General features: G+C 33.8%; 3 protein-coding genes across 3 annotated transcripts; 2 read left to right on the top strand and 1 right to left on the bottom strand.

Annotated features, from left to right (window-relative positions):
- Positions 1-8914: 8914 nt before the first annotated feature.
- On the bottom strand, positions 8915-20527 carry LOC107432964 (C-terminal binding protein AN). Its single transcript, XM_060812576.1, has 10 exons — positions 19407-20527; positions 17801-18021; positions 15577-15588; positions 12366-12951; positions 11668-11836; positions 11442-11572; positions 9987-10787; positions 9803-9850; positions 9517-9630; positions 8915-9241 (listed from the first exon to the last, which is right to left on the bottom strand). The coding sequence occupies exons 1-10, from the start codon at positions 20103-20105 to the stop codon at positions 9167-9169; spliced, it is 2856 nt and encodes a 951-aa protein (XP_060668559.1). The 5' UTR covers positions 20106-20527; the 3' UTR covers positions 8915-9166.
- A 1032-nt stretch (positions 20528-21559) lies between these two features.
- LOC107432929 (uncharacterized) lies at positions 21560-25188 on the top strand. The gene is made up of 9 exons (XM_048464790.2): positions 21560-21735; positions 21842-22112; positions 22494-22595; positions 22707-22789; positions 23009-23125; positions 23269-23371; positions 23446-24100; positions 24212-24405; positions 24752-25188. The coding sequence occupies exons 1-9, from the start codon at positions 21617-21619 to the stop codon at positions 24866-24868; spliced, it is 1761 nt and encodes a 586-aa protein (XP_048320747.2). The 5' UTR covers positions 21560-21616; the 3' UTR covers positions 24869-25188.
- A 1212-nt stretch (positions 25189-26400) lies between these two features.
- LOC107432952 (probable small nuclear ribonucleoprotein G) lies at positions 26401-27521 on the top strand. The gene is made up of 4 exons (XM_016044176.4): positions 26401-26536; positions 26687-26709; positions 26964-27085; positions 27198-27521. Exons 1-4 carry the CDS (start codon positions 26502-26504, stop codon positions 27258-27260), a joined length of 243 nt encoding a protein of 80 aa, XP_015899662.1. The 5' UTR covers positions 26401-26501; the 3' UTR covers positions 27261-27521.
- Positions 27522-27716: the final 195 nt, after the last annotated feature.

The raw sequence follows: 27716 nt of genomic DNA, 5'->3' as shown, positions 1-27716 counted from the left end.
AATCATATCTTAGAGAAAACTTCTAATCAAATTCAAAACAAAACCAAACATTTACAATCCCTTCAGGAAGAAATCAAATATAAACAAATAGAAAATCAATTATCTCAGTCTTGTCTTCAAAATCAAATCACTGAATTTCACCAGACCTTAATCAGTGAAATTTGTGCAGATAACCCTAATGCCTTTTGGCATCGGGCTAAATATACTGTTAAATTACCCTATATAAAAGATTTTGATAAAAAGAATATCCCTACTAGGCCAGAGCTATTAAAATGAATCAAGAATTAATGGAATACTACAAATCAGAAATCAATGATCTTTTAAATAAAAAATTAATTCGTCCTAGTGAATACCCTTGGTCTTGTTCTGCTTTTTATGTTCAGAAAAATGCTGAATTAGAAAGAGGATCTCCTAGATTAGTAATCAACTATAAACCCCTAAATAAGTGTCTTCAATGGATTAGGTATCCTATTCCAAATAAACAAGATTTAATCAAAAGACTTAATCAAGCTACTATTTTTTCAAAATTCGATATGAAATCAGGATTTTGGCAAATAGAAATCAATGAATCAGATAGATATAAAACTGCTTTTGTTACCCCATTTGGCCATTACGAATGGAATGTAATGCCTTTTGGTTTAAAAAATGCTCCTAGTGAATTTCAACACATGATGAATGATATATTTAATCAATACAGCCATTTTACTATTGTCTATATAGATGATGTCTTAGTATTTTCCCAATCAATAGATCAACATTGGAAACATTTAAAAATATTCCTAACTATAATCAAGAAACATGGTCTAGTTGTTTCTGCCTCTAAGATCAAGTTATTCCAAACCAAAATCAGATTTTTAGGTTTCAATATCTATCAATCCCAAATCACTCCCATAACTCGAGCCATAGAGTTTGCTAATCACTTCCCTGATGAAATCTTAGAAAAAAATCAATTACAAAGGTTCTTAGGATCCTTAAATTACATTGCTGATTTTTATAGCCAATTACGAATCAAATGCAAACCCTTGTTTGATAGATTAAAATCAAATCTTCCCCATTGGTCTCCCAATCATACCAATCTTGTCAAACAAATCAAAACTCATGTTAAAACCCTTCCTTGTTTGGGAATTCCTTCTCCAAACTCATTTAAAATTGTTCAAACTGATGCCTCCGACATTGGTTTTGGTGGTATTCTCCTCCAACAAATCACTCCTGAATCACCTGAACAAATAGTCCGGTTTCATTCTGGAACATGGACATCCTCTCAAATCAATTATAGTACAATCAAAAAAGAAATTTTATCTTTAGTATTATGTATATCAAAATTTCAAAATGATTTACTTAATCAAAAATTTTTAGTTTGCATTGATTGCCAGAGTGCAAAATACATTTTAGAAAAAGATGTTCAAAATCTTGCATCTAAACAGATTTTTGCCCGATGGCAAGCTATCTTAAGTGTTTTCGATTTTGACATTGCATACATAAAAGGAAATCAAAATTGCATTCCTGATTTCTTAACCAGAGAATTTTTACAGGAAAAGAAATCTCTCTGCAGGATCATAATGCCTCTTAAGAAAAAGGGATCATCTATCCCAAAGGGATCATTTATCCCTCCTCCTCTTCATCAAAAGGGATCATCTATCCCTCTTTCTACCCCATCCATTCCATCTTCCCAAAATCAAAACCCCCCCAATGAGGATCAAACATCCCAAAATCAATCCATAATTCCCATTAAATCAACCCATCTTCCTCATCCTATCCCAATCAGTCAAATCAATTATCAAACTGCTTTAACCAAACCATATAACCCATACAGTTTAACCCCAAGTCAACCATTCACACCTCTTGCCCAATCATAACCTAAATCAACCCCTTACTTTGATATTGCTAAAAAAACTTCTATTCTATATTGAACCTTCCCTTACTAAATTATCTACCATTCCCCAAATCATTAATCAATTCTTACCACCCAATTTCCATTTCATACCTAAATTACCAGGCATAACTTTAAAATACTAACAAGGGGAAACAGTAGAGTATAACAACAAGAACAGATATGGAAGGGACAGAGTATGAATATGAAAGCGGAAGGAAATGAAAATGACAAAAGATAGAGGCGGCAAAGCCAGCCAAGAACAATAATGAAATGTGAAATATAATGAAATGTGAAATATAAATAATTAAATTGAAATATAAATATAGAGAATATATATTGTAGGCGGTAGAACCAGCCAAGCAATACAATTTAAAATAAATGATTAATATAAATGAATGGTAAAATAAATATGAATGCTTACTTGATTATGAAGAATCAAAATGTTACAAGCACTCAACACTCAGAATACACTCAGAATAAATTGATTACAGAGTTTTTTGGGATAGAAGAAGATTGAGAAAAGAGGAGAAATCTGCCAGAAACTCTCTAAGCTCTCTCTATCTTCAGTAGTAAAAAACTCTTGGGAGAAAAAACTTCCAAAGAAAAAACTTGATTTTGGAATGGGAATGGGGCTCCTTTAAATAGGCAAAGGAGGACTCGATTCCTGTTGATGAACAGTGATTGATCAGTGATTGAACAGTGCTCTGTCGGGAACAGTTGATTGAACAGTGATCTGCTTTCGGCTCCTTTTACTGTTTATGAATAGTGATTGAACAGTAAAGTCTCGTGATCTGCTTTTGTGAATGGAATTTTGAAAGCAACTTTGTACTATCAAAGATTCCTGATGTTGATTATGATTCAGCGGGCCATTATGTTGATTTTAGTCAGACCCAAGATCATAGGGGTCTTGACTGTCTTGATAATCTGCCCATCTTGAGGAAGATCCAGGAACAGTTTTGGATTGGGAACCAGCTGATTTAGCTTTGGGTTGACTAGAAGCATCATCAGATGTGTCTGATTCATCTGATAATTGATCAACTTCTTCGATTAATTTTTGAATATGGGCCAGCATTTCTTTCTTTGATCTGGTTGATTTACCTAAAGATTGACTAGTAGATGGTTTGATTGGCTTAGGGGGAGAAATAGGAAATTCATCCATGACCATTTTGTGAGTTCGGTCAGAATTCCATTTATCCCACCATTTAACTGAATGAATACGATGTATAATATCTTGTTCTCGAGAATATTGCCATTTGAATATCCAAGAGACTTTATATTTAGACATAAAAATTAATTCAATAGGAAATCCATTTTCTTTATAAGTGATTTGGTATTTTTTGGAAAAATGAGTGATTAAATTTTGAATTTGTGATGGAAGATGTTCCTTTGCAGGTCCATGATCACACCACCACTGGAAAAACCAGCTAGGAAACTTTCTTTGAAATTTAGAATCCCAACTGATGAACCAGGAATGAAAAAATGATTCGTTTTGATGCAAGAAAATATAATCCCAAGCATCGATATAATCATAATAATTATAGGTATAGGGGATCATAGGGACATCACCAGGGTAAGTGATTTTCTTGGATTTGTAAGCAGGTTGATTCCATTCTTCAAGGGTGATTAATTTATGGATCCAAAATTTGTGGAAAATAACAGTTTGATTATCATTTTTGTCAAGGAGTGGGGTAATGGTTACAGATTGGGTATGTTGGAGAATGGCAGTATAATATTTGAGGGTTATGCCGGGTGTTTTAGGAATAAAATGAAAATTGGGAGGTAAAAATTGATTAATGATTTGGGGAATGGTAGGAAGTTTAGTAAGAGAGGGTTCTATGTAAAATAGAAGTTTTTTAGCAATATCAAAGTAAGGGGTTGATTTAGATCGTGATTGAGAAAGGGGTAGAAAGGGTTGACTAGGAACCAAACTATAAGGATTATATGGTTTGGTTAAAGCAGTTTGGTAATTTATTTGGCTGATCGGTATGGGATGTGGAAGGTGGGTTGATTCAGTAGGAATTATAGATTGATCTGTGGGTGATGGAGTTTGATTTTGGGTAGGTTGATTAGGGTTTGAAAGGGGGGTAGATGACCGCTTTTTACGAGGCATGATTAGGCCTCGGGGAGGAAGTCGTACCTTGCAGAAATTCACGTGTTAAGAAATCAGGAATGCAATTTTGATTACCTTTGATGTATGCAATTTCAAAATCAAAAATGCTTAATAGAGCTTGCCATCGGGCAAAAATCTGTTTTGATGCAATGTTTTGAACATCTTTTTCAAAAACATATTTAGCACTTTGACAATCAATGCGGACCAAAAATTTTTGATTAAGTAAATCATCTTGAAATTTGGATATACATAGTACTAAAGATAAAATTTCTTTTTTAATAGTACTATAATTGATTTGAGAGGAAGTCCATGTGCCAGAATGAAAACGGACTATTTGTTCAGGGGAATCAGAGTTGATTTTTTGTAGTAGAATTCCTCCAAAGCCTAATTCGGAGGCATCAGTTTGAACAATTTTGAATGCAGTAGGGGAAGGGATGCTAAGACAAGGAAGAGTCTTAACATGGGTTTTGATTTCTTGAACAAGTTTGGTATGAGTGGAAGACCAAGGTGGGGGTTCTGATTTTAAACGATCAAACAAAGGTTTACATTTGATTCGTAAATTATTATAAAATTCAGTAATATAATTTAAAGATCCTAAAAATCTTTGTAATTGATTTTTATCTAAAATTTCATCAGGAAATTTGTTAGCAAATTCAATGGCTCTAGTGATAGGAGTGATTTGGGATTGGTAAATATTAAAACCTAAAAATATTATTTTTGTTTGAAATAATTTTAATTTAGAAGCAGAAACAACAAGACCATGTTTTTTGACAATTTCTAAAAACATTTTTAAATGTTTCCAATGTTGATCAATTGATTGGGAGTAAACTAAGACATCATCAATGTAAACAATGGTAAAATGGCTATAATTATTAAATATGTCATTCATCATTCTTTGAAATTCACTGGGAGCATTTTTTAATCCAAATGGCATTACGTTCCATTCAAAATGACCAAATGGGGTAACAAAAGCAGTTTTGTATCGATCTTCTTCATGAATTTCGATTTGCCAGAATCCTGATTTCATGTCGAATTTAGAAAAGATAGTAGCTTGATTAAGTCGATTGATTAAGTCTTTTTTGTTTGGAATGGGATATCTAATCCATTGGAGGCATTTATTTAATGGTTTATAGTTGATTACTAATCTGGGGGATCCACGTTCTAATTCAGCATTTTTCTGAACATAGAAAGCAGAACAAGACCAAGGGGATTTACTAGGACGAATTAATTTTTTACTTAGAAGTTCATGAATTTCATTTTTACAATATTCCATCAATTGTTGATTCATTTGGATGGCTCGGGCCTTAGTGGGAATGATCCGTTCATCAAAATCTTTTATATAAGGAAGTTTAACAATATATTTAGCTCTATGCCAAAAGGCATTAGGGATTTTAGCACAGACTTCTTTGATTAAATGTTGTTGAAAATCAGTGATTTTTTGTTGATTATAAGAGGTAGATAATTGATTTTCGAGGTGTTTATATTTAATTTCGTCTTGTAAAAAATGTAGATGTTTAGTTTTATTTTGAATGTAATGAAATGTTTTTAAATTAGAATTTTGTTTTGATTTCTGAATAAATTTAAATTTGATTGTTTCACCTAAAGGGTGACTAATGATTCCATCATTTTCTGTGGTGAAAGGGTATAGCAAAGAGAGAAAAAGGGTGCCTAAAATGACTGGATCTATTAAATTTTTAATTAGAACAAAGGAGGTGATGAAACAAACGTTTTTGTGGCAAATATGAGCTTGATTGACTTGATAGTTTAAATCCATTTTATTGCCGTTGGCAGAAGTTAATTTTTCTTTTATTTTGGTATAATATTTACTAGGGATAAGGCCTTCTTGAACACAGTTTAAATCTGCGCCTGAGTCTAAAAGAGCATGTGTGGTTAATTGAAAATCTTGAATGAGTATGGTTATTTGAATGTGCCATTTGTTAAGTGTGGGTTGGGGATATAAAGTTTGATTAGAGGATGCAGATTGAATTTTTAATTCTTTTATTTCTTTTTTGATTGATTTATATTCAGATTGTAGATCTTGAATGGTTATTAAATTTTGGTTTTGTTTTTTGTTAGGTTTTGAAAGAGGTGATTCTGGATGTTCTTGTGATGTTTTGTCTAGAGTATTTAGACTAGGATGATTAAGGGGTGGTTTTATACAAGAAGAAGGTGTAAGTTTACCGGGGAGTGAACTGAACACAACTGTCGAGTTATCGGTTTCTTTTGGTAATGTATTTATGTAATTTAAAGTATAATAATCTTCGAGAAAATTGAAAAATAGTATATTAGTTTTAAGGTCGAGCATTGTCTCTTTCCAACTAGATAAAATATGAGCTTTTTGTTCTTTAGTGTGTGATTGTTGGTATTCTAGTAATTGAGTTGTATGTTTTTCTAATTTAAATTCTTGATTTAAATATTTCCAGTTTGGTTTAAATGGTATGTTTTTGTTGATTAGGTGGCAGATTTCGTCTTGATTAAGTAATGTATATTTAAAATTTTTGTTATAATTATTACTAGATGAACCTAAAGATATATTATATCTAATAGACTTACTAAAGAGGGACTACAGGAAGGATAACTAATATGTTCTTCATTAATTATGTCTGGTATTTGATTTCCACTAAGTGATAACCTAGAGCTAGTACTTAATCTAAAACTAGTAGAAGAATTAGTTCTGAATAATCTATCAATTTTCAAATTTTAATTTTTAAAACTCTATTAATTCAAAATTATATATATATATATATATATAGAGAGAGAGAGAGAGGAGTTCTATGCTTAGGACGTCCTGATCCAATTGCATGCGGACAAAAAACGTGATTTTTTGTGAGAAGTTCTATTGGCTGTTTGATTAAACAAATGGTTCAGATTTTTTTTTTGGCTAGTCGGGACTTTCTCCTCTCTCTCTCTCTCTCTCTCGTGGCTTCTGGGGCTCTCTCCTCTCTTTCTCTTGCTTCCTCTCTCTCTCTCTCTCTCTTCTTCTTCTTCTTCTTCTTCTTCTTCCTCTTCCTCCACCACCTCTTTTCCTTACTTCAATGTCACCATTTTAGTTCTTTTTTTTTTTCCTGACTCTTTCTTCCTTTCTCTCTCTCTCTGTCTTCTCCCTTTTTTCTTTTGTTTTCTTCTTCTCTTTCTCACACAAAACCAGAAAACGCAAAAGTTCAAGGAAAAAAAAAAAAAAGCCTAACAGAGAAGAAAATATGATTTTTATTGGGATTTCGAGGATGCCAATGGAGATGCTGCGAAGTGATTGATGTTTTAATAGTGGATTTATTAATTTAGGGGTTTAGGTTTGTGATTTAGGGATTTTGTAATTAGGATGGATGAAGCTCAGGTCAACTCCAATTTACTGCCTCCTTTCGTTACAAAGACGCATGAGATGGTAGATGATCTTTCAACTGATTCCGTTATGTCATGAAGTTCCAATAATAAAAGCTTTATTGTGTGGAAACCACCAGAGCTTGCCAAGGATTTGTTGCCCAAATTCTTTAAGAACTATAACTTGCAAATTATTTAATATTTTTTTTATACATCTAATTACACATCCAAAAGAAAAGTTGAATAAAAAAATTTAAAAAAAAAAAGATTTCAAGGTGAACCATTCATAAAAGTAAAACCCAACTTCAAACGATGGTTGTAACTTCTGCATCATATGCAAAGGCTTCTTACCCTCACCAAAAGCCCTTCTTTCTCTTTAGTCATTTTTTTTTTTTTTTCTATCTTGAATTTTTGCAAATCTCATTAAACAGCTTGGCAGGTGGATACTTTTCTCTATTCTCTTCCCCATACCGACCCCATAAAATATTTTTGCTTTTATCCTCTTCTTTTTTTTTTTTTTAACTCTTCATGATGCCTTTCTTTTTTTCTTGTCATTTGTTCTATACTTAGTAGGCTCCACTAAAATAGATATAATTTTCTATTTTATCACAAAATTTGCCATTGGTCCGGATGAAACACGATCAGGGTGGTCCTCTCCTTAGCAATTCCTTGTATATAAATAAAGAAGATAATTCTATGATCAAAATCATCCGTATATAGATTAAGGGCAAAGCAGATGCTATTTTAAAAAAATTCTAAATAGCATCTAGTTTTTTCTGTATGTGTGAGAGATAAATCGATGCTATTTAGGATTTTTTTTTTTAAATAATGTCTGTTTTTTTGGGTCCATATTCAGAATACTAAAAAATTTATATATATATATATACATATAGGATGATTCTATTATGATCAAGATCATAGAGCAAAACAGACGCTATTAAAAAAAAATTCTAAATGTCATTAGTTTTTCTTGCATGTATGAAAGAAAAATCAATGCTATTTAAGATTTTTTTTTAAAAATAACATCTACTTTTTTCTAATCCATATATGAACGATCTTGACAATAGAATGACTCTATATATATAAATTTATAACCTTTTGATAGTTTAAAAAAAAAAAAAAAGTAATGGAGAATACTCCATCTAGATTTTTTGAAATTTGCATTAATTTTTATTTAGCTTTCTATGTTTTGAAAATTATAATTGACATTTTTAAAGGAATGTAACTAAAATTATTTTGAAGGCTATAAATGAATTAAAAAAAATTAAAAAAAATGAAAACTAATTGAAACTTAAAAGGATGAAAATGACATTTTTAAAACTATAAGGATCAAATTGTTTTAAAATTAAATTTCAATGGAGATAAAAGAAATTAATCCAAAACTAATAAACAAGCACAAATAATTGGTCCTTCAGGTTTGGGTTTTTTCAATTGTAAAAGACGAAAAAAATGATGCTTCCATACAAACATACTTGAATAAAAGAGTTTATAGATATAAACAGCACAAAAACAGATTTGAGCAACTAAAGAGTTTCCGATTATACAATAAGCCATTTAGAAACTTACTGGGTTAATTTTTGGTAATAAGAAACTTGACAAAAAGCAAGTAAAAGTAGAGGAAATCTTTTTCTTTTATAAGAGCACATTCACTTCATCTCGAGGGCATACCCACATACACAAATCTCTTACATAACCGATAACATTAGGGGGAAAAAAAAAAAAATATATTAAAAGGATAAGGACAAAAACAAGAAGAAAAGAATGATATACAAATTTTAAAGTGTTTTGAAGTAATACAAACCACAAAAGAGCGACCCAAAAAAGCCATAAAAATTTTGGGCTTCCTAGACGTCCATGTTCTCAATCTAATCAAGCCAGCGAGTGATTCCATCATCTTCTCCAGCAGCCGCCAGAATCTCGATGCTTACATCCAAAACAGCCTGCAGTTTGCATTGGATTAAAGGTCTGTAGGCGACAATGGACGAAAGGAATCTAAAGTGCTTAGTTAATTACACATGTAACATGTTTTGTCAAGGCACTGAAAGAACAAGCGATCAAAACTAACATTCTAATCAAATTAAATAAGCTCCTAAAGAATTTGACATATGGAATTATTCAGGTTGCAAATGACAGCATGGACTCAAGAACATGCACAGGAACTTATGTTACAATTTAGTAATTACCAGCATTTACACCAAGTAATAAAGGAACTTACCAGTGGATTTCTACAGTTAACCAGCCTACATTCCTCTAAAGACCCTTCCAACATCCAACTTTCCCAAACATCAAAGCTGTGACTGGCAAATACAAATTCCATTCTTCTATTAATCTGCAATATGAAAAAAAGAAAAAGGGCTTAAATTGCTAAACAACGTTAATCTCGAAAATTATGTTGTCAGGGTGTCAGGATTAATGAATGACATCGCCATCTTTATAGTCATTACCATCTCTATAGGCTTGTAGTAATCAGGGTAAAAAGCAGCTCTATCAAAACAATTTACCTGCAATAATTTTCCACCAGAGGAAAAAGATCGCAAACCAATTGTATCCTACACAAAGTCCAGAAATATTTTCATATCAGCTAACCAGTATTACAATTAATAACTGCACCCACCTAGGCACCATAAAAATGAAAACAGAACTTGTGCCCAAGAGAATATCACTAAAGTTCATTTGAGGGCAAACCTTGCTTCTGTAAGCTACAAGAAACTGTGCAGCGGGATCTCTCTTTGTTACATTTGATACGGTATCTAGGAACCAACCACCGCCCTTAGCTCTTTGCCGAGAGACATGAAGAGCAGGGCGATCTCTTGCATATAAAGCGATAACATAACCATCTTTCAACAGCTCACTTGGCTTTCCTCTAAGCACCTTGCTTGTTTTGATAAACTGGCTGGAAGGTGATTCTTGAATTGATTCTATTGTTGTTTTCCTACTTCTAGAGTCTTCAGGGGAAGCAAACCGAGAACTGGAACTCAATGCTTGATCTGTTCCACTCATAGCAGTATCATCATCCCGATGTGAGGTACTCTCCTTTTCCAGTGCAGAAGGATCATCTGATTTTTGGTGGGATTTATGACGAGTATGCCTCTTTTTGGCCTTCTTACCAGATCGTGAACGCCTTCCATCAGATCGTGTGGCAGTACTTTGAGACAAACTGGAACCCTGAGGCTGGATAAGAGACTCTTTAGACTGAGTAACTCCTTTGTTATGGGAGCTTTCTGGAGTTACATGTATGACGTCGGTTAATCTTTCACCAAGAGAACTCTGCTGAGCACTCTCTCTGTCTTGTTTATCAGACAGCTCATTTTCATTACCTGTTTCACTCATTTCTTCTTCCTCATCAGAAACAGCACTTTTTGGAACAATTCCATCAAAGAAGAACGTCTGCAATATGGAGATTGCTTTATCCCTTATCTCCATCCACACTTCTTCACTGTAATCTGCACTGTGCGGAAGTATCAAAACATTGGGCATTTCCTTTACCTGAAGAAAGCCACTGATCAGATGTTATATTCAATTGACTTATTACTAGTTGTAACAACCAAAGAAAATATTTTGGAAGAAAAAGATCACAAATGCATATAGGATTACATTTATGTAACTCCAGAGAAGAGAAAACCAAGTACACAGAGAATAGCATAAAGACACCCAAAAGAGAAAACTAACCAAAGAATAGTGAAGAAAGAATTTTGATAAGAGAAGCGATAATGTCTATAGCGAGGGCTACAAATTTCTAATTCTTTACTAAAATGAAATGTTAAGCAGCAACTCTCTCCACCCTCATCCGGTGATACCACACCCACACACAAGAGGGTAAACCATCATTCAATATAATGCAGTCAGTTGGCACCTTGAAATTGAAACCTATATATTAATTATGAAATATATTTTACAAACAACTTGTGAACCAAAATTTACAAACAGGTTATAAAAAGTTCATGTTAATTACTGCCGCACAGCTCCCAAACTAGTGTAACCAAGAAAAAAAAAAAAAAAAAAAAAAACAAAGCAGCCATACTGAAAAGCAGCTCCTCAAGCTATGAAGCACAAATCAATACAAATAGAAGATGCTTTTAGCTTGCTAGAGTATTATAAAATCAACAAAATAAGTTCATAGCCTAAAACTAGTTAGCATACCCATGCTTCCATCCATTGAGGACCTTCAGCACCATCCAGAGCACAGCCAGCTAAGGTTCCATCAATTAGAAGCTGCTTGACAGCACAATCATCCAACAATTGACTGCTACCTGTATTTACAAGAAATGCCCCTGTACAAGAAAACTGATAATTAATCCACGGTAAGAGATAATTGGAGTAACCACGAAACATTCATTAAACAGGGCTCAAATGGATACAAATATACCTGGCTTTATGTGCTGCAAACATTCAGCATTGATGATCTGAATCGTTTCGTTTGTCAGTGTGCAGTGAAGTGAAACAAGGTCACTTGCAGCAAGTAAATCATTGAGAGTATCCATTCTTCGGGCAGCAGGAGGAAAGGTTATAGAAGACCTGCTCACTTTTCCATTCTCCTGTGTGAATGCAATCCATGAAAACTTGGTCCGTAGCACAACGAAATGCATTCTCAAAAGTCATATACGAAATGAACTAGGCGCATGAAGGAGAAAATGTATGATAAATAGACAAGAACACTAAAAACATCAAGTTATATTACAATGAAGAAAATGCAAAATTGAAATCAAATTTAAAAAATAAAAATAAAAAAATTTGCAACCCATCTAACTATGACACAGATATAGTCTATTTCAAATCCAAATGGTTCATCACCAAAAATGCATATAGTTCTCGAAAATGATAACCCATTTCAGTTAGTCTCTCATTTCCATCTGATTCATGCTTCATAAACAACAAAACGAAGCACATTCTCCTTGGCAAACACGATCACAGCAGCGACAACTTCAAAGATCAAATTTTTAGCTTCTCTACATGTAGTCCCAAATCAAAAAGCAAATTGAATCGCATTTTCAGCGACTGAAAATTCGACCACCAACAATTTCAACCAAAAATAACTAAATAAAAAAATGCTTGTCGTATTTGTACCTCGAAAACATCGAAATAGAGGACGCTCATCTTGAAAGCCAAGCTCCGAGTAGCCAAAGCCCTCGCCGAGGCAGATCTACCAATAATCCCCAACACCAACCCACGACACCGTCTCATACCACGGCAAAGGGGCTGGAGCGAGCCAAGCCATCCAGAAGCCGAGAGCGCGTGCCTCGAAAGCAGATGCGTACGGCGAAGCAAGCCGAGGAAAAGCGCCATGACGGTGTCAGCAATCTCCTCGGCGCGCGAGGTGTCAACGTGGACAAGGCGGAGGCCGAGGTCAGCAGCGAGAGCAGAATCGACGGCGCGGTCGGAGGAGCCGAGGCAGAGGATGAGCTGGTAAGGACGGAGACGGCGCTGGGCTGCACGTGGGAGGTAGGCGAGGGAATGGAGGAGGACGGCGGAGGCGGACTCGATCTTGCCGTCGGAGAGTCGGCTGAGTGGGACGTGCTCGACGGTTGCGACGCCGGCCAAGGAGTCCTGCTCCAGGGCACAGTCATCGATGCAGTTGAGACTGACGACCAGGGGGAGAGGAGGTGGAGGAGGAGGCGCAGAGATGTTGCGCTGGGGCATTGCAGCAGGGGATCTGATATGATAGCCACACACGACGTCGTTTTTGGTGGTGAGGAAATGAAGTAGCGGTTGTGGTAGCAAGAGCAGTGGTGGAGGTTGTTTCTGTTGTTGTTGCAGGTGCTGGATTTTTTTTTTCTTTTTTTTTTTTTTTTTGGGCGGGTCTAGGGTTTATGAGTGTAAATTTGGAAAACTGTGGAGGTCAAAATGGACTTTTTAGAGATGCGAATAGGGTGGCAGTTGGAGATGGGATTGGGGGTTCCGGTGGCGGGTCGTTTTTGGTTAAAAGCTGACTCTCTCTCTCTCTCTCTCCCTCTCCCTCTCCCGTGCTCCTGGAGAATGGGGAGGAGGAGTAAAACGAAGGGGTCCGAGGATCCGACCCCAAATCGCTTTTCCCTTTTCCCTCTCTCTATTCTCTTTATGCCCCTCACCTTACCATAAAATGCCATTCATATCCTCGTTCTTTGTCTTCTTCTTTCTCTCTACCACTGTTCAGCAAGTTCAAACTTTTCCCAGAGGACCCAGTGGACGATAACGTGGAGCCCACCAATATATATATATATTTATGGGAAAAGTAGACAAACAATTTGTTTATAAAAAAGCTCTTTATTTTTCACCCCTTTTTTTTTCAGTTCTACAAAGGATTATGAAAATTAAAAAGAAATTTACCAATATAGTTGCTCTTGGATCTTTTGGCCAAGTGAATTAATAGTGTTTTTGCGTGAAAATGCAATAAATTGGTGAATAATTGCTTTGGACAACATACAAAAAAAATCTGCTTCTTTTTGCATAATAACCATAACATTTATCACACTTTTTCTTAATAACTAAAGCTCACAGCTCACAGCTAGTTGTTTCACTTTCACCAAAAAACTAAAAAGCTCAGCGCCTGTTGATTTGTCATTTGTATAAATTCTAACATGTGCTGCCATTTTCATGGAAATAAGTTTCATGGAAAGATAATGTGAAATATTTGATATATGAAAATTTTTATCAATATATTTTCATATAAATTTCATCACAACTTGATTAAAATTTTCAAAATATTTGTTAATAGTATTGAAATTTTCACCCTAATTTTTATAGAATTTTAAAAATATTCCTTAACTTTCATTTTTATTAGATTCTTAAACCCAAAAAAAAAAAAAAAAAATTTACGTACGAAGGGGAGTATCATATTAACAATATAATAATATAAATGTAATGATTTCTAATCTTTTAATCAAACTTTTGAAAGAAAAAAATAATTCAACAATATTTAATATCAGATCCAATCCTTCGTATTCTCTTCTATTATTTTTTATTCATAAGTAATAGTATTCATTTACTTATTATTTGAATAATTATATTAAATGTTGGCTCAATGTGTGATATTTGAACTTAATTATGGTAGAATGGCACCGCTGTCTTCTTTGCCCTAGAGTGAGAGGACGGGATGTTTGAGTGTGTGAGACTCTTCTAGCTAGAGAGAGAAAGATGTTTTTTTTTTTTTTACCTTCCTCCCGAAAGACCCAATGGCTGCCATTGTTGTGGGTAGAAGCAAGCTTGTAATTTTTTTCTAAATTAATACAAGAGTTTATTTCTTGATTACGTGTGGAAGTAGTGGTAGATAAATAAATATTTATGAATTTAGCATAATTGATTATTTATTTATAAGGTTCATTTATACCATTAATGAGATTGATTTGTTTATTATTTCATAGTAAAGTCTTTGGTCACATATTCTCTGTAATATTCTGGTTGGTCCATTGGACTGAGGATCAAATCTTTTTAAAAGTCCATTTTGACTTACTTATATTTTTATTATTATTAAATTATTATTATTTTTTTTTGTATGTTAAATGAGATTTACAGAGACAATAAAATATCTAGGACAAATTAATAAATACGAATGTTCAAAAATTTACTTGAGAGTAGTGTGTCCATATTATTACGTTAATATAATATTTCTATAAATGTATATAGATTTTGAATTTATAGTGTTACAATAATATATATTTAATTGTTCATATTTAATAGCACTAACAAGTACATCGTTACACCGACAATTAAACTACGTAAGATTGCTTGTTGTTTCTTGTGCTCATTCTACTTTGCGTTTATTTCTCTTCCTCTTTGATTATGGTTTGGTGGTTGTGGATTTATTGTTCATTTGTAACTTGCTTGCCTTCTTGTTATTCATATTTGTGCGCTTGGGATTAGATTTGTTAACAACCCATTCTCAATTGCCCACATAATTGTTTGTTGTTGAGTGATTAGACCTCGTTTCACCAGCATTTGTTAAAGTGCATCATCAGTATTGGCTACTTTTTATTTATTTAATGGAATGACTAAAAACCAAAAACAAAACCATCCGATTCCTCAATGATGGTATCAACTTGATTGGAAAGGCTTTGATTTTACTATTTGATGGTGTGGCTATAATTGGATAAGACGATCAGATCCAGTTGTTTCTATTGCACTTCGATTTTGAAATGACGAAATTAGTCTTTTTAAGTGATTATTAAGAATTAAAACTTCTTTTACAAATTTCTTATTCTATTATATTTTAAAGGCTATATCACAAAAACAAACAAGGCAACTAATTGGTGCTGGAATATAGAGTATTGAAGATACTATGCTTTACCTAATTGGAAATGACAAAAGATTCTGGCTCTTTGGTTTCTAACTAACCTTCAACATTGTTCATCTCCCAACCTGGTTCTGTAACTGCTACTTGTTGTGGAAAGGAAGCAATGCCATTTTGTGAGATCAAATTCTACTTTGAAAAATGCTATGATGAAGAGATTAACAGAGATACAGAAGACTGAGTCAGTGAAGGGAATTTATTTTTATTTTTATTTTTTATATCTTAGGTATATATAAATGAAAAGATATCACATTTAATTCACAATTATCTAATATTTTTTGTAGATCCACATACTTTGTCATTGTGTAGCGTTGTGGATGATTATAAGTCGTAGATTTTATGTTGCACTTGATAATTGAGAATGACACCATTAAATTATATATACATGTTATATAAGATATTTTCTCCAGCGAATGAGGACAACAACGGGATTGAGGAGGGCAACAAAAGGGGCTAAAATTATCTGATTTGTTGTATAGAGTCTGGAATTTGGAGCAATATTGTATAACACCTCTCACAAATTGAAAATTGAGTATAATTGAAATCGTTACCATTTACCAATTATTATTATTATTATTATTATTGTTAATCTATAAAATCAAGCATAATTTGTTTATGCGGCTGAGATCGCATCCGAGTTGACAAATATCATACTTTCTTATCTTTTATTGTCTAGATTCGATCTTGTAATAAGACGGCAATATCAATAATTAAAAAAAAAAAAAAAACATAATTTGTTTATAAAAATCTTTCATTTATTTTCAAATTGGAATGTGCTACCTTTGCAGATTTTTGCGAAAGCATTGCTTTTGGTTTTTTAAAAAGAATTTAGGGTTTAACTGCACTTTCAACTCCCTCTAGTTTGAGATTAGAGAGTATTTACAACTCTAAAATTTAAATCCACAGTAAATTCTATTCCCATTTTATCAATATTAAAATATAATTAATTGTAGTTTAGGTTTTATAATTTCAAAATTTGTTACATCCCCACATTTAACTTCTCTTAACATTTAGAATGCAAAAATTTAAAATCTGGGGGCTAAAATTGCGAAGGTCTAAAACGTAATTTCCCAAATTAGAGGGCACTATTGCAATTAACCCGAAAATTTAATGCAAGGCTTGGTAGATAATGTGCACCGGTGAATTGCATTCTAAAGTTGTATATAAGAGTATTACTAAAAATACATAAAAAGTAGTTTGTAGGAGTGCCTTTCTGGTTACTGTCAATTTGATGGAGTCCGACAAATAAGATAGGACCATAGGAAAAATGGTGCAACCAAATTTAAACAACAACAATACCCATAAGAAAACCTCATTCTCTGCCTAGGGCCGTGAAAGCATGGTAAAATCAAGACTTAAGAAATAGCTTTCAATTTACGAGCATATAAACACAGAAACCAAAATACCATTCAAAGGAACAATTTCCACATGAGCATTTTTTCGATTGCTTGAATGGCATATCATATGGCAGCTTACAAGCAAATTTATGCAAAACACCAATATGAAATTTACAATATACCATTAAATCCATTAGCAATCTAATTAGTTAATTTAACATTTAATTCACAGAAGATGTAATTACAATACATTTATTCTTATTTCGATGACACAAACCAAAAACCAACTTTCCACAACTAATGAATTGAATGTAAGAACAAGAACCATCAAAAAGAAGACAAAGACAGTGTTACACTTCCCTCCACCGTGATTTTAACAAAACTCAAACTTTTGCAAAATTTCTACAAGACAGGAAAGAAAATAAATACATCTTCATAAAAACTGAACTCACACCTCTCACAAGCCTAAGCCGGCTACCAAAACTCTTCTTTTATTCCTGCAGGATCATGGTTTCATTAAAGCCTGCTGTACCTTTCTATTTCCAAGGGTCATACAGTTCCAAGGTTTTAACCATATTTGCCTTACATACACCTCTTTGTTTCTTTCGAAACAACATATACACCGCCTAGTAAGCAGCCTTGCAAATGAGACGGAACTTTTTAAGCTTCTCTAACAGCTTTATGCAAAGATAAACTACAGAACAGAAAACCCTGTACAACTTCCAACCCACCTACAAAAGGTCGTGCTTATCAGATCTGTTATTATCTATTTTCTGATTTCAATCTTCCACAAACTTTACAACTTCTGTTTCCTTTGTCATCAGTTAACATGTTTTTCCCTTCTTAATTGAACCAGATCAACAGATTTTTCAAAGTGAAAAGATCTGATCTAAAGAAACCTCCTCCTGAAATTCCTTGTAGTTGCTTGGTAGGAACGCATAAGGAGTCCGACACCAATTCCTATCCCAAGGCACATTCCAAGACCAATTCCAACGCCAACTCTAACACCAGCATTAAACCAAGAAAGCTGGCCATCCTCACCAGCATACATGTCTTCAGAGTAGAAACCACGTCCAATCTTCTCATCTGACTCATAATCATCAACTTCAGATTCTGTGATCTGCATGCATAGTCCCACCAAGGATTCTACATTAGTTGTAAACATAACAAGTAATAATCTTCTTCTTCTGAAAGTCCGAAGGACCATCTAAAGAAATCATTAACCTTTTCCCAGTTCAGAACAAAGACAAAAAGATACAAACAAATAAAACAAGAGGACTAAAATATATATTAGAACGTTATAGTTACACAGTGAAGATGTTTCTGAATCCATGCATTGTAAAAGTAATTTAATATAGCAAGTAAATAAGCTGCCAAATTGATGCTCTAAGTTACTTTCTATAATTCAAGTTGACTAGTTCATCGACAAATTTATTAGAATCTAAAGTTGTAAAAGACAATCCGAAACCATATTTTAAGTTTTCATTGCATGAGTTGATTCCAATAAAAGGAAAACTTTGAATGCACAATCCAACACACCCAGACCATTTGCTAGAAGAGCATTTCAATAACCGAAAAAAGTAATCCTAGTTTTACTGTCTTCATACCATTAATAACTGGGTCAGCTCGTCACTCCCTCCAGACCGCTTGGGGACTAGCACATGATTCTTTATATATTGTATTGTAATTAAATATTGGATGAAACAGGTACAAAAGAAGAGAATTTTGTCAGTCTTTATCCATCATTTTATAGTGAATAAAATTTTTTGTGACGCTTTATACAAAATGAGAAAGATGTAAAAGTGCTTTTGAAGTGATCTTAAAATTAAAAGACTTTACTTGCTAGAACCTCTCATTTTTAATAGGGTCAATGGAATTACTTTGTCATCATATTCACCTCCATCGCCCAACATTATTTACTTTCACCATTCTGCTAACAAATAATTCTTTATTTTTGATAAATATTCTACTGAAAAATAATTACACAACCAAGTTTCGTGCAAATTCATAAACTTGAAAAATAATGTTCCACCAAATTTCATAGCATTTCACAGCATCTCAAAAGTTCTAAAAATGCAATAAATGGGCTTTTTTACCCCTACTGATACATACACTCACAAGATTCTCTTCGGAGTATTAAACATAAAGGAATTTTTCCAATTGCAAATCAACGAAGCCATGGCACTTCTACACACAGTCACAAGATTCTCTTCAGAGTATTAAACATAAAAGGGATTTTTCCAAGTGCAAATCAACAAAGCCAAGGCACTTCTAAAAAAATATAAAATAAAATTGTCGAAAAGGTAATAGGCATATACTTTCTACTTTTACAAGCAATTTTTATACAATTCATCCATCTGTTCATCAAATATAATATTATAAAAATCATATCCAATACATAAAATCGATCATGTAGTTCTAAATAAAATTGAAAACAAAAAAAGAAAAAAGAAAAAAGAAAAAAGAAAAAATAAATTTTGAATCAGTGAGAACATATCAATTTACCTGAACTTTCCGTTGGCGAATCAGGGCATTACCAGTCTTCTGCTCTTTCCCAATTTCTTCATCCTCCGGAATCGCATCAAGTGTCGCATGTCTCGTGGGCTTTCTCCTCGGACTAACCTGAATCGTCTTAGTCAAAATCACCGGCACACCGGAGCAACACCCAGCGATGTAAACCTCGATGGACGGCGTAGAAACCCCCAATTTCGGCTGGAAAAACGCGGAAGAACCCGAACCGATGGATGCAGCCAAACAGCAATCCATGCTCCACCCAGTTTTCGAATCGTTCTCCAACCGAACAACATTCCCATTCACCCAATTCGTCTCCATCTGTTCCAAAGAACCGCAGAGAACCAAGTCGTCCTTCTCGTAAACCTCGAATTCCACACCGCCAGTGACTCGAACAGTATCGGTACTAACATAGGTGACCTCCGACGATTCCTTATCGACCCTGTCCCGCCGGAGCGTCAGAACCGACGAATCCGAAGCTGGTATTCTGGACCCATTGATTTCCAACGAAACTCCAATCTCGCGGCGAAGGTGACGTAGAATGAGATGGTCCGGCACGCTGTCGATCACGCAGGGAACAATTCGAACGTAAAACAGCCGGATTTCGAACCCCGCCGAGTGGGTTAGAGACGGCCCGTTCAGAATCTGACATGAATTCAAGCTCTTGGAGATCGCCATGTCATGTTGATCCATAAAACCCTAGAAACTCCAAAAGAAAAAAACAAAACACTCGATTTACAAAAACAAAAAACAGAATAAAAAAAAAATAATTTCTCAGGAAAATTTAGGGTTTTCCGAACCAATTGAACCGAAAAAAAATCGCATTTCTTTTTATTTTTATTTTTTTCAGAACGGGAAGGAAATTTTTTGGCGATCCAGGGAATGGAGATTTTGGGGGATTCCAGAAGAAGAAGAAGAAGAAGAAGGAAGGAATGAGAAATTTCGGAAACAAAGAAAACAAAAAGTTGTTGCGGAAAACTGGGTTTTTGGAAGCAAAAGTAGTTTTTCTTTTTCTCCTGGCGTTATGGAAATCGATCAAAATCAGGGTTTTTGGACTTTTTCAGGTGGGTGTGTCGCTTGCATGAAACGGTGGTTTTTCTTATTTTATTACGGTTTATTGGGATATTTTTCTGGTTCCACTAAGCATAAGACGGAGTCAACCTATGAGACACGTGGCATTTCTCTGACATGAATAACGGTAATTAAACAGCGTTAAGTTTCTGGGCTGTCTTCTTGTGTGGGCTTACATGTGTCGAATCGAATCAACAAGATTTCGCACGGCCCATATATATATATATATAATTTTATTTTTTTTTGCAAAAAAAATTTCTATTATGCTTCCGAAATTTATTAAGAAAAAAAAAAGTATTTATACCACTCCATAAAATAAATAACCGTCCCTAAAATATTTGAAACACTAAAAATTCAATACTTAACTCTAAAAAACAGATGAAGTGGGTTAGCGTTAAGCATTTTTATTTATGTTTATTAAAATATAAATTTGAATTATATAAGAAATGAATGATTTGAATAGTCTGTAATTTAGATAATTTATTAAAAAATTTTTTTTGAAAAACAGATACTATATAAAAAAAAAAAATCTGTTAAAAAAATCTTCAACAAAGTATTAAAATATGAGGTATTTTGTTATAGTTATGCCATAATCACCAACATAGATGATAAGTTTTTGTAATTTTTTATATTAATTACTTTTTAATTATTTTTTTTCAAAAAACTCAAGCTACCAAATTTTCCTTTTGTAGCTGACATTGTATTTTTAGCTTATTTATTTTATAATAATTTCATTTTTATAGGCAAATTTTAAGTACGGTTCAAAGTTTGTACCTCTTTTTTTTTTTTTTTTTTAAATTTATTCTTCAATATTTTATGCTATTTCTATTTCTTAGAATTAGAAACGGTATTTATGAGCAAAAAGGACATTTTAAAATTTTGGAAAAGGATTTTTACGTAATTAAAAAAAAAGAAGTTAAAGATTGTAATAAAGTTTGGAAAAAGGATATTTACGTAATTTAAACGAAATCAAATTGGTCGGTTTTTCTTTTTCCCTCCAATTCCCGCTGTGCGGGAAAATTTTTACATTCTCTTTCAAAAAATGGGCTCCATTTTTACCCGAGAAAAAGAGATGAAAGAGAGAGACGAAGCCAAACACGCAGACAGAGAGAGAGGGAGAGGGAGAGAGAGAAATGGTAAATGGTAACTGCTTCGGCAAAGCCATTTGCTCAATCTGCTATGAAGATCTCCAGCCCATTGTTGAAGATCTCCAAGTCATCTCCATCTGCGGCCATGTCTTCCACGAGCTCTGGTAACTCTCTCTCTCTCTCTCTATATATATATATATATATATATAGTGCCTGTATGAATAGGAAATCAATGTTCAATTTGTGTGATTTTTGAATGTGAAACCCTAGCCTACAGCAATGGTTTGAGTACTGTCCGGGCAAGAAAAAGCAAAGTTGCCCAATCTGCAAGCAGATCTCAAAGGCAAACGATGCGGTTAGGCTTTACTTTCAGTCGGTCGGGGACGCAGCCGATCCGAGTCTCACTCAGAAACTTGTCGCCGATTGCGAGGATGATCCGGTGGCTTTGCGTAGAGAGGTGAAACGCCTGGAATCGAAGGTGACAGCACTTGATTCGGCTTTGGAGAGGCAGACTAAAGACTTCAAAGAGCTCAATGAGGAGGTAATCACATTTGATTTTTGTGGTCAAATAATGAGAAAAAAAAAATCATGATTGAAATTTTGATCTTTTTGCTGTTTTGTTATTGTTATACACTGTTTAGAAAATTTTTGGAAATTAGAAGGAGAAACAATAATAAAAAAAAATTACATAAATCATAATTTGAAATCCTGGCCTCTACATGTTTTAGTAGTCTCTCTGTGTGGATTGTTGATAAGTGGAGCAAAAAAGGACATGAAATTTTTTTTGGGTTTTTGATTGTAATATGGATCAGAGGAGTAACGTATTTAAAATTGTTTTTAGGATTAAAATCTGTTAATTGTTTTGCTGGTAAAAATTATTTTCATTTTCATGTTTGCCATTATGAGACATTTCTTTTTCCAGTTTTCTCTTTGCAAAGAACAGGCAGATAAAGAAAAAGCTATGAGGAATGAAATCTTCAAAGAAAAAGCATCCTTGCAACTGCTTCTTCGTATGAAAACTGAGGTGAAATATTGCTTGCATTGCTGTTCTAAAAATATCTATTTAACTCTCTTTCATTTGTTGTAAATTTATTTATAAAATTTCTAATGAAGTTAAAGTTCAAATCTATTGTAGGAGCTTGATAAATCGACCTCAGATCGAGTGAGATTGCAAGAAAGGAATATGGCGCTGGCCAAAGAGCTTGCAGCATTTAAACTGTGAGTCCAATTTAATTTTTCAGTTTTTCTTGGTAAGGTTGGAAATTAAGATCTGCCTTCGACGTATCCCATCTTTAAAAGTTGAGCTCAATCCCAAGGACCAATATTGGTAGATTAAACTCTGAATAATTGAATCATTTGTATGTCATACTTCTTTGTTTTTTCTTTCTACTCATTTTCTTATTTATTGCCGACTATCATATGGCTTTTGCTATCTAGGGTGACTGATGTTGATTTGGATGAAGAGGAGGTTTTAAAGCTTGCCTCCTTTGGAAATGCGGCTAATAATAAAGATACCATAGATGTTCTAAGAAAGTCCTTGGTTATGCGTAACAGGTGGGTTATCCAAATTTTGCTTTTGTAATAATTGACGGATTTATGGAGCATGTTGTCGAACCCATTCAGCAATTGGGTATTAAATTGGATCTTGGTTTCTTATTTTTAATTGACATCTTTGTTGCTCATATTTTATTGTACAGGAGTTACAAAGAATTGATGGCCAAGTGCAATCTTCTTGGACGAGGAGAGGCTCGATCTAGTAAAAAGTTAGAAAAGGCTAAGGAAAAAATAAATAAATTAAAGGTAAGTTCACTGAGGCTATTAACAATCTCGATTGGTGAATGTTCCCTGATCTAGTAATTTTTTACCATTATCAGACAAGGTTAGAAGAATTGGAGATAGCTAATGAAGTGAAAGATAATGACGCACTAAGAGCTTTGAAAGCTTCAACTTGTGAAAGGGTTTCCAATGATATTAATTATAAATCATATTCTTTTGCTGCCAACAATTTATCAGAAGATCGAAGGAAACAACTTTCTTCTATGGTTAATTTGGATGAGAGTGCAATCTTGACATATGAGCCATCACATCCTAGGAAAGTAAAAAAAATCAATGTCAGTAACAATATGGATACTAATTATGCTAAAGATGGTACAAGTACAACGATTCTTGGTAAAAGGAAAGATGTAATCTCTTTACCCGATGAGGATGGTTCAGAATTATCAACTCCTATACACCCACTAACAAATCCTGATTTGAAACATCAAGCTGCGGAGAATGTTACTACCCAGAAGAAGTCTACTCCACCAACATCAAAGACAGCTTCAGATACGAAAAAAGAAACCTTAGTGTGTGAACCTAGTAGCCCTGTTGGGCACTTGGGTTCGGGTATTGGTATTGACAATTCCATCAAGAAAATTGCTGTCAATATTGATGAGGATGTGGCTTTGCTCCATGATAATGGCACACATGATGAACCAATGCTTAACATTAGAAAAGAATCGCCACTCCCACCATCACTTTCTAACCCAGGTAATTTGTTCATGCATTGAATTTGGATCAAGCTAATAAAAATTTGCTCGAAGAATCTTCGTATCTAACATTTTAACTTTATTTTCCTTTCCAACTTTTTTAAAACCTTAGGGAACATATGCTTTTCTGGTGGATTGCTGGGCCCAGATGGATCAAACAGGTATTTGGGTAAGTGGTGCAAGCGGGGACCAAACAAGGAAGTGAGACAAGGTTTAAGCACAAATACTGGTGATTTAATTGCTGTTGGAGCTGATGGAAAAGGCGGTAGAATCAAAATTCTGAGATCTTTGAACCAATCAACACTGGTGGGTATATTTTTTGCTGGTTTAATTGAGTTCAATTTTTGTCTGTAACCATTTATTAGATTGCCAGTCGCCAAAATTAGGAAACAAATGCATGTGCTAGGTGGTTTTGTTAATTTGAAGCCTATATACAACATGAAATCTACATGACAGGGGATGCAGTTTTGGTTATGAATTACTTCTTGCTTTGCTGGTATCACTTAAAAACATTGTGATAACCTCTTCCATTCAACGAAACATTAATGAGCAGTGCTTTTTTTTGTTTTTATACTTAGGGTGCTACTCCCAGAAGTTAGATTTCTGCATAATATTTTCCAGGGTTGCAACATAAAGCATGTTAATTTTGCAGGAATTTAAGGAGTCTTCCGGAGGGGCAAAGAGGTGCAAAAATGGAGCCAAGTCAAGTAATATGCAGTCCCAAGGCTGCTTGCAAATTGAACACTTCTTTGGAAGGGTCAGTAACTAATGAAGAGTTTGAGTAGATCGTGTCTTATGGCCAAGAAATAGTTATTCTTTTTCCTGCTGTGGACTGTTCATTAGTGAGCAGAGTGATACACGGAAGTAGCAAATGACACTACTTGTTATACATAGAAATGTATATTAAACATTTTAGCTTGAAATATCCGTCGATCTTGTTTTGAAAAAGTTTGTAAAAAGACCATAAAAAGTGATGCAAGTATATTTTTCAGCAAATTCAAAATGAATATGTAGCTGCAAGGCTTCTTTTTTTTTTCAGGTCTATTTTTGCAGTCTTAAACCCTAGAGAGGTGTCCTTTGGATGTGCCACACTTTTGAACTAATTAACAAAAGGCAAAATACAGTGTATTCAGCTTTTGAGTGAAGACTAAATGAGTATTCTACCTATTGTTAAAACTCAAATTTTAAGGATTTTGTTTGCATTATGAAATGGTTTACTGGTTGGTCATCCTTCGTTTAGGTATATTAAATTTGGTATGTTGCCAGTCCAAGTAGCGGCATGATTTTTGTGAATTAGATCATTTTCAAAATAATTTATTTATTTATTTTTACAAGTCACGTGGAGATTTGAATTCTCAATCATTGTCTGCCCCCTCATGGACTGCAACTAGATAGCCTGTTTGGTGGGACTGTCTATAAATATTCTGTGGACAATAATAATATGATTTTTTCGTTATGATTGCTTCAACACTTTGGATTTGGAATATATGAACTGTCCCGCGGTCCAGGTGCCTTTTTGGTCTTGAAACTTTCTGTGAACCTGTATTTGGGATCCAAAAGGTTTTTATTTTGCTCTAAATGAACCTTGTATTGTCAAAAATGTTATCTGTTTAAAGCCTCAATGTAAAGAGCAGGAATACCAATTTCCTCATTCTTTTCAAGTGGGATTAGTTTAGATGGCAAGTGATTCACTAGGAGGTTGTGTTCCAAGCATAGAAAAGGTGGAAATTATTGTAAATACTATATATATATATATATACACACACACACACATATATATACACATAGTTTTCCACTCTTCTAATCCCCGCCATCTTAGCGAGATTCACTGAGACTAGATGGCAGGAATGTAAGTTTGTTTCGTAAAAACCTAAATGAGTAAAAAATGAGTAAAAAATAATAAAAAATTTAAGTGATAATTGTACTTTAATATTTTTTCATTTGAAAAAAAATAAAAAATTTAAATTTAAATATTTAAATTGTAACTTCTAAATTGAAAGATCGATAGCTATTAAATTGTAATTAATCTTAAAAATAAAAAATAAAAAAGGTCAAAAGAACAAAATTATCCAATCCATGGTAAAACTTAATTTTATTTTGATTTTAATAAAAATAGTTAGAATCGTTAAGGTCAATGAATGGAGTGTCCTTTTTCTTATTTTTTAATGGTCAAACAAAAAAATAATGGTCAAATAAAAAAAAAAACTAATTGGGCCTATGGAAACTTAATCCAGGCTGCAAGATAGAACAGTATAGGGCCCATATTGACCATTCCCACCTAATTCTTTCCCGGCTTCTCTGACCCTATTCTGGTCAAGACAAAAGCAACTGGTTTTTGCCCTATTTGTCCCAAATATCTTCGCCGAAAACCCCCTCTCAAATCTCTCGGAAAATCATACAGAATGAGCAGGTCAGGTCAGCCTCCAGATCTCAAAAAGTAAGCTCTTTTTTTCTTCACCTCTCTCTAAGCTTTATCATCTATATATTTATTCCTCAGTTTAAATTGGTCACACTATTTTATCGCTGTCGTGTTTTGTTTCTTAATTTTGAGTTTGTTTTTGACCTAACATTTGCCCTTCTTCCGCAGGTACATGGACAAGAACCTCCAGAGTAAGTTCTCACATTTTTCTGTTGCTATTCTAATTTTTAATTTTTGGATGATTATCTATTTTCCACTAATTTACAGTCCACTGTATTCCCGCATTTTGTTGTTGAGAAAATCTAGCGAAAATGGACAAGTTTGAACTTTAAACCTATTTATTGGAGTGGTAAAGTAGATATGCTGAATCAAACTGTTATATATATATATATTTCTATTTCTCTCTTTTTTTTTTTTTTTTTTTTTTAAATTGTTTATATTGCAGTCAAACTAAATGCTAATCGGATGGTTGTTGGAACACTTCGTGGGTTTGATCAATTCATGAATCTTGTGGTTGACAACACTGTGGAAGTGAATGGGAATGAGAAGACTGATATAGGCATGGTGGTGGGTCCATTATTGTTTTATTTTATTTTATTTTTTTATTATAACTTGTATAGTTTTCTGACCCTCTGATCAATTTATCATTTTGCAATTGATGTTGCTTCTACCGCTGCAGGTCATCAGGGGGAATAGTGTGGTCACTGTTGAAGCTCTTGAACCTGTAAATAGCTCTCAGTAGTATTGTGGCTTTGTAGTGGTAGGATATGATGTAATACCAGCTCAAGTTTAGTTTGGGTATATAGCTGTGAGTATGTATTATGGAATAAAAAATGGTTTGTAATTTTGAATTTAATGGTGATGAAGTGGGCCTCTTTTCCATACATATGGATTCTGAGTGGACTTCTTTGAGTATAAAACTATATGAATGGATGAGGAATTTCAGTGATTCTTCAAATCCCATTTGTGGCAATTATTTTTCTGAGTGGAACTTTGTTTGGTATATTCTGTGCGTTGGAAGGCTGATTACGGAACTAATCCTGAAGCTGTTTACGATTTGTTTGATAAGAACAAGCAGATAATGATACTTTGCAATAATTTTTGTCTGTTGCATTTAAATTTGCATGTTAACCCAGATCTGATGCACTGTTGGATAGCAACACAAAATGTGTCTGTGTTTGTCTTTGCCAGCCCGTCT

The sequence above is a fragment of the Ziziphus jujuba genome, chromosome 11 (genome assembly GCF_031755915.1).
Source record: "Ziziphus jujuba cultivar Dongzao chromosome 11, ASM3175591v1".
Taxonomy (NCBI): Eukaryota; Viridiplantae; Streptophyta; class Magnoliopsida; order Rosales; family Rhamnaceae; genus Ziziphus; species Ziziphus jujuba.
This window is presented reverse-complemented; position numbering and strand designations above follow the sequence as displayed.

What these genes read in the sequence shown, in the direction of transcription:
- LOC107432952 (XM_016044176.4), top strand. Translation starts at nt 26,502, where the DNA reads ATGAGCAGGTCAGGTCAGCCTCCAGATCTCAAAAA. An exon ending in CATGGACAAGAACCTCCAGA is followed by an intron (nt 26,710 to 26,963) that starts GTAAGTTCTCAC and finishes TTTATATTGCAG; the next exon opens with TCAAACTAAATGCTAATCGG. An exon ending in AGACTGATATAGGCATGGTG is followed by an intron (nt 27,086 to 27,197) that starts GTGGGTCCATTA and finishes CTACCGCTGCAG; the next exon opens with GTCATCAGGGGGAATAGTGT.
- LOC107432964 (XM_060812576.1), bottom strand. Translation starts at nt 20,105, where the DNA reads ATGGATCAACATGACATGGCGATCTCCAAGAGCTTGAATTCATGTCAG. An exon ending in TTCGCCAACGGAAAGTTCAG is followed by an intron (nt 18,022 to 19,406) that starts GTAAATTGATAT and finishes CTATGCATGCAG; the next exon opens with ATCACAGAATCTGAAGTTGA. An exon ending in CTGGTGGAAAATTATTGCAG is followed by an intron (nt 9,631 to 9,802) that starts GTAAATTGTTTT and finishes TTCATATTGCAG; the next exon opens with ATTAATAGAAGAATGGAATT.
- LOC107432929 (XM_048464790.2), top strand. Translation starts at nt 21,617, where the DNA reads ATGGTAAATGGTAACTGCTTCGGCAAAGCCATTTGCTCAATCTGCTAT. An exon ending in TCAAAGAGCTCAATGAGGAG is followed by an intron (nt 22,113 to 22,493) that starts GTAATCACATTT and finishes TTCTTTTTCCAG; the next exon opens with TTTTCTCTTTGCAAAGAACA. An exon ending in TCCTTGGTTATGCGTAACAG is followed by an intron (nt 23,126 to 23,268) that starts GTGGGTTATCCA and finishes TTTATTGTACAG; the next exon opens with GAGTTACAAAGAATTGATGG.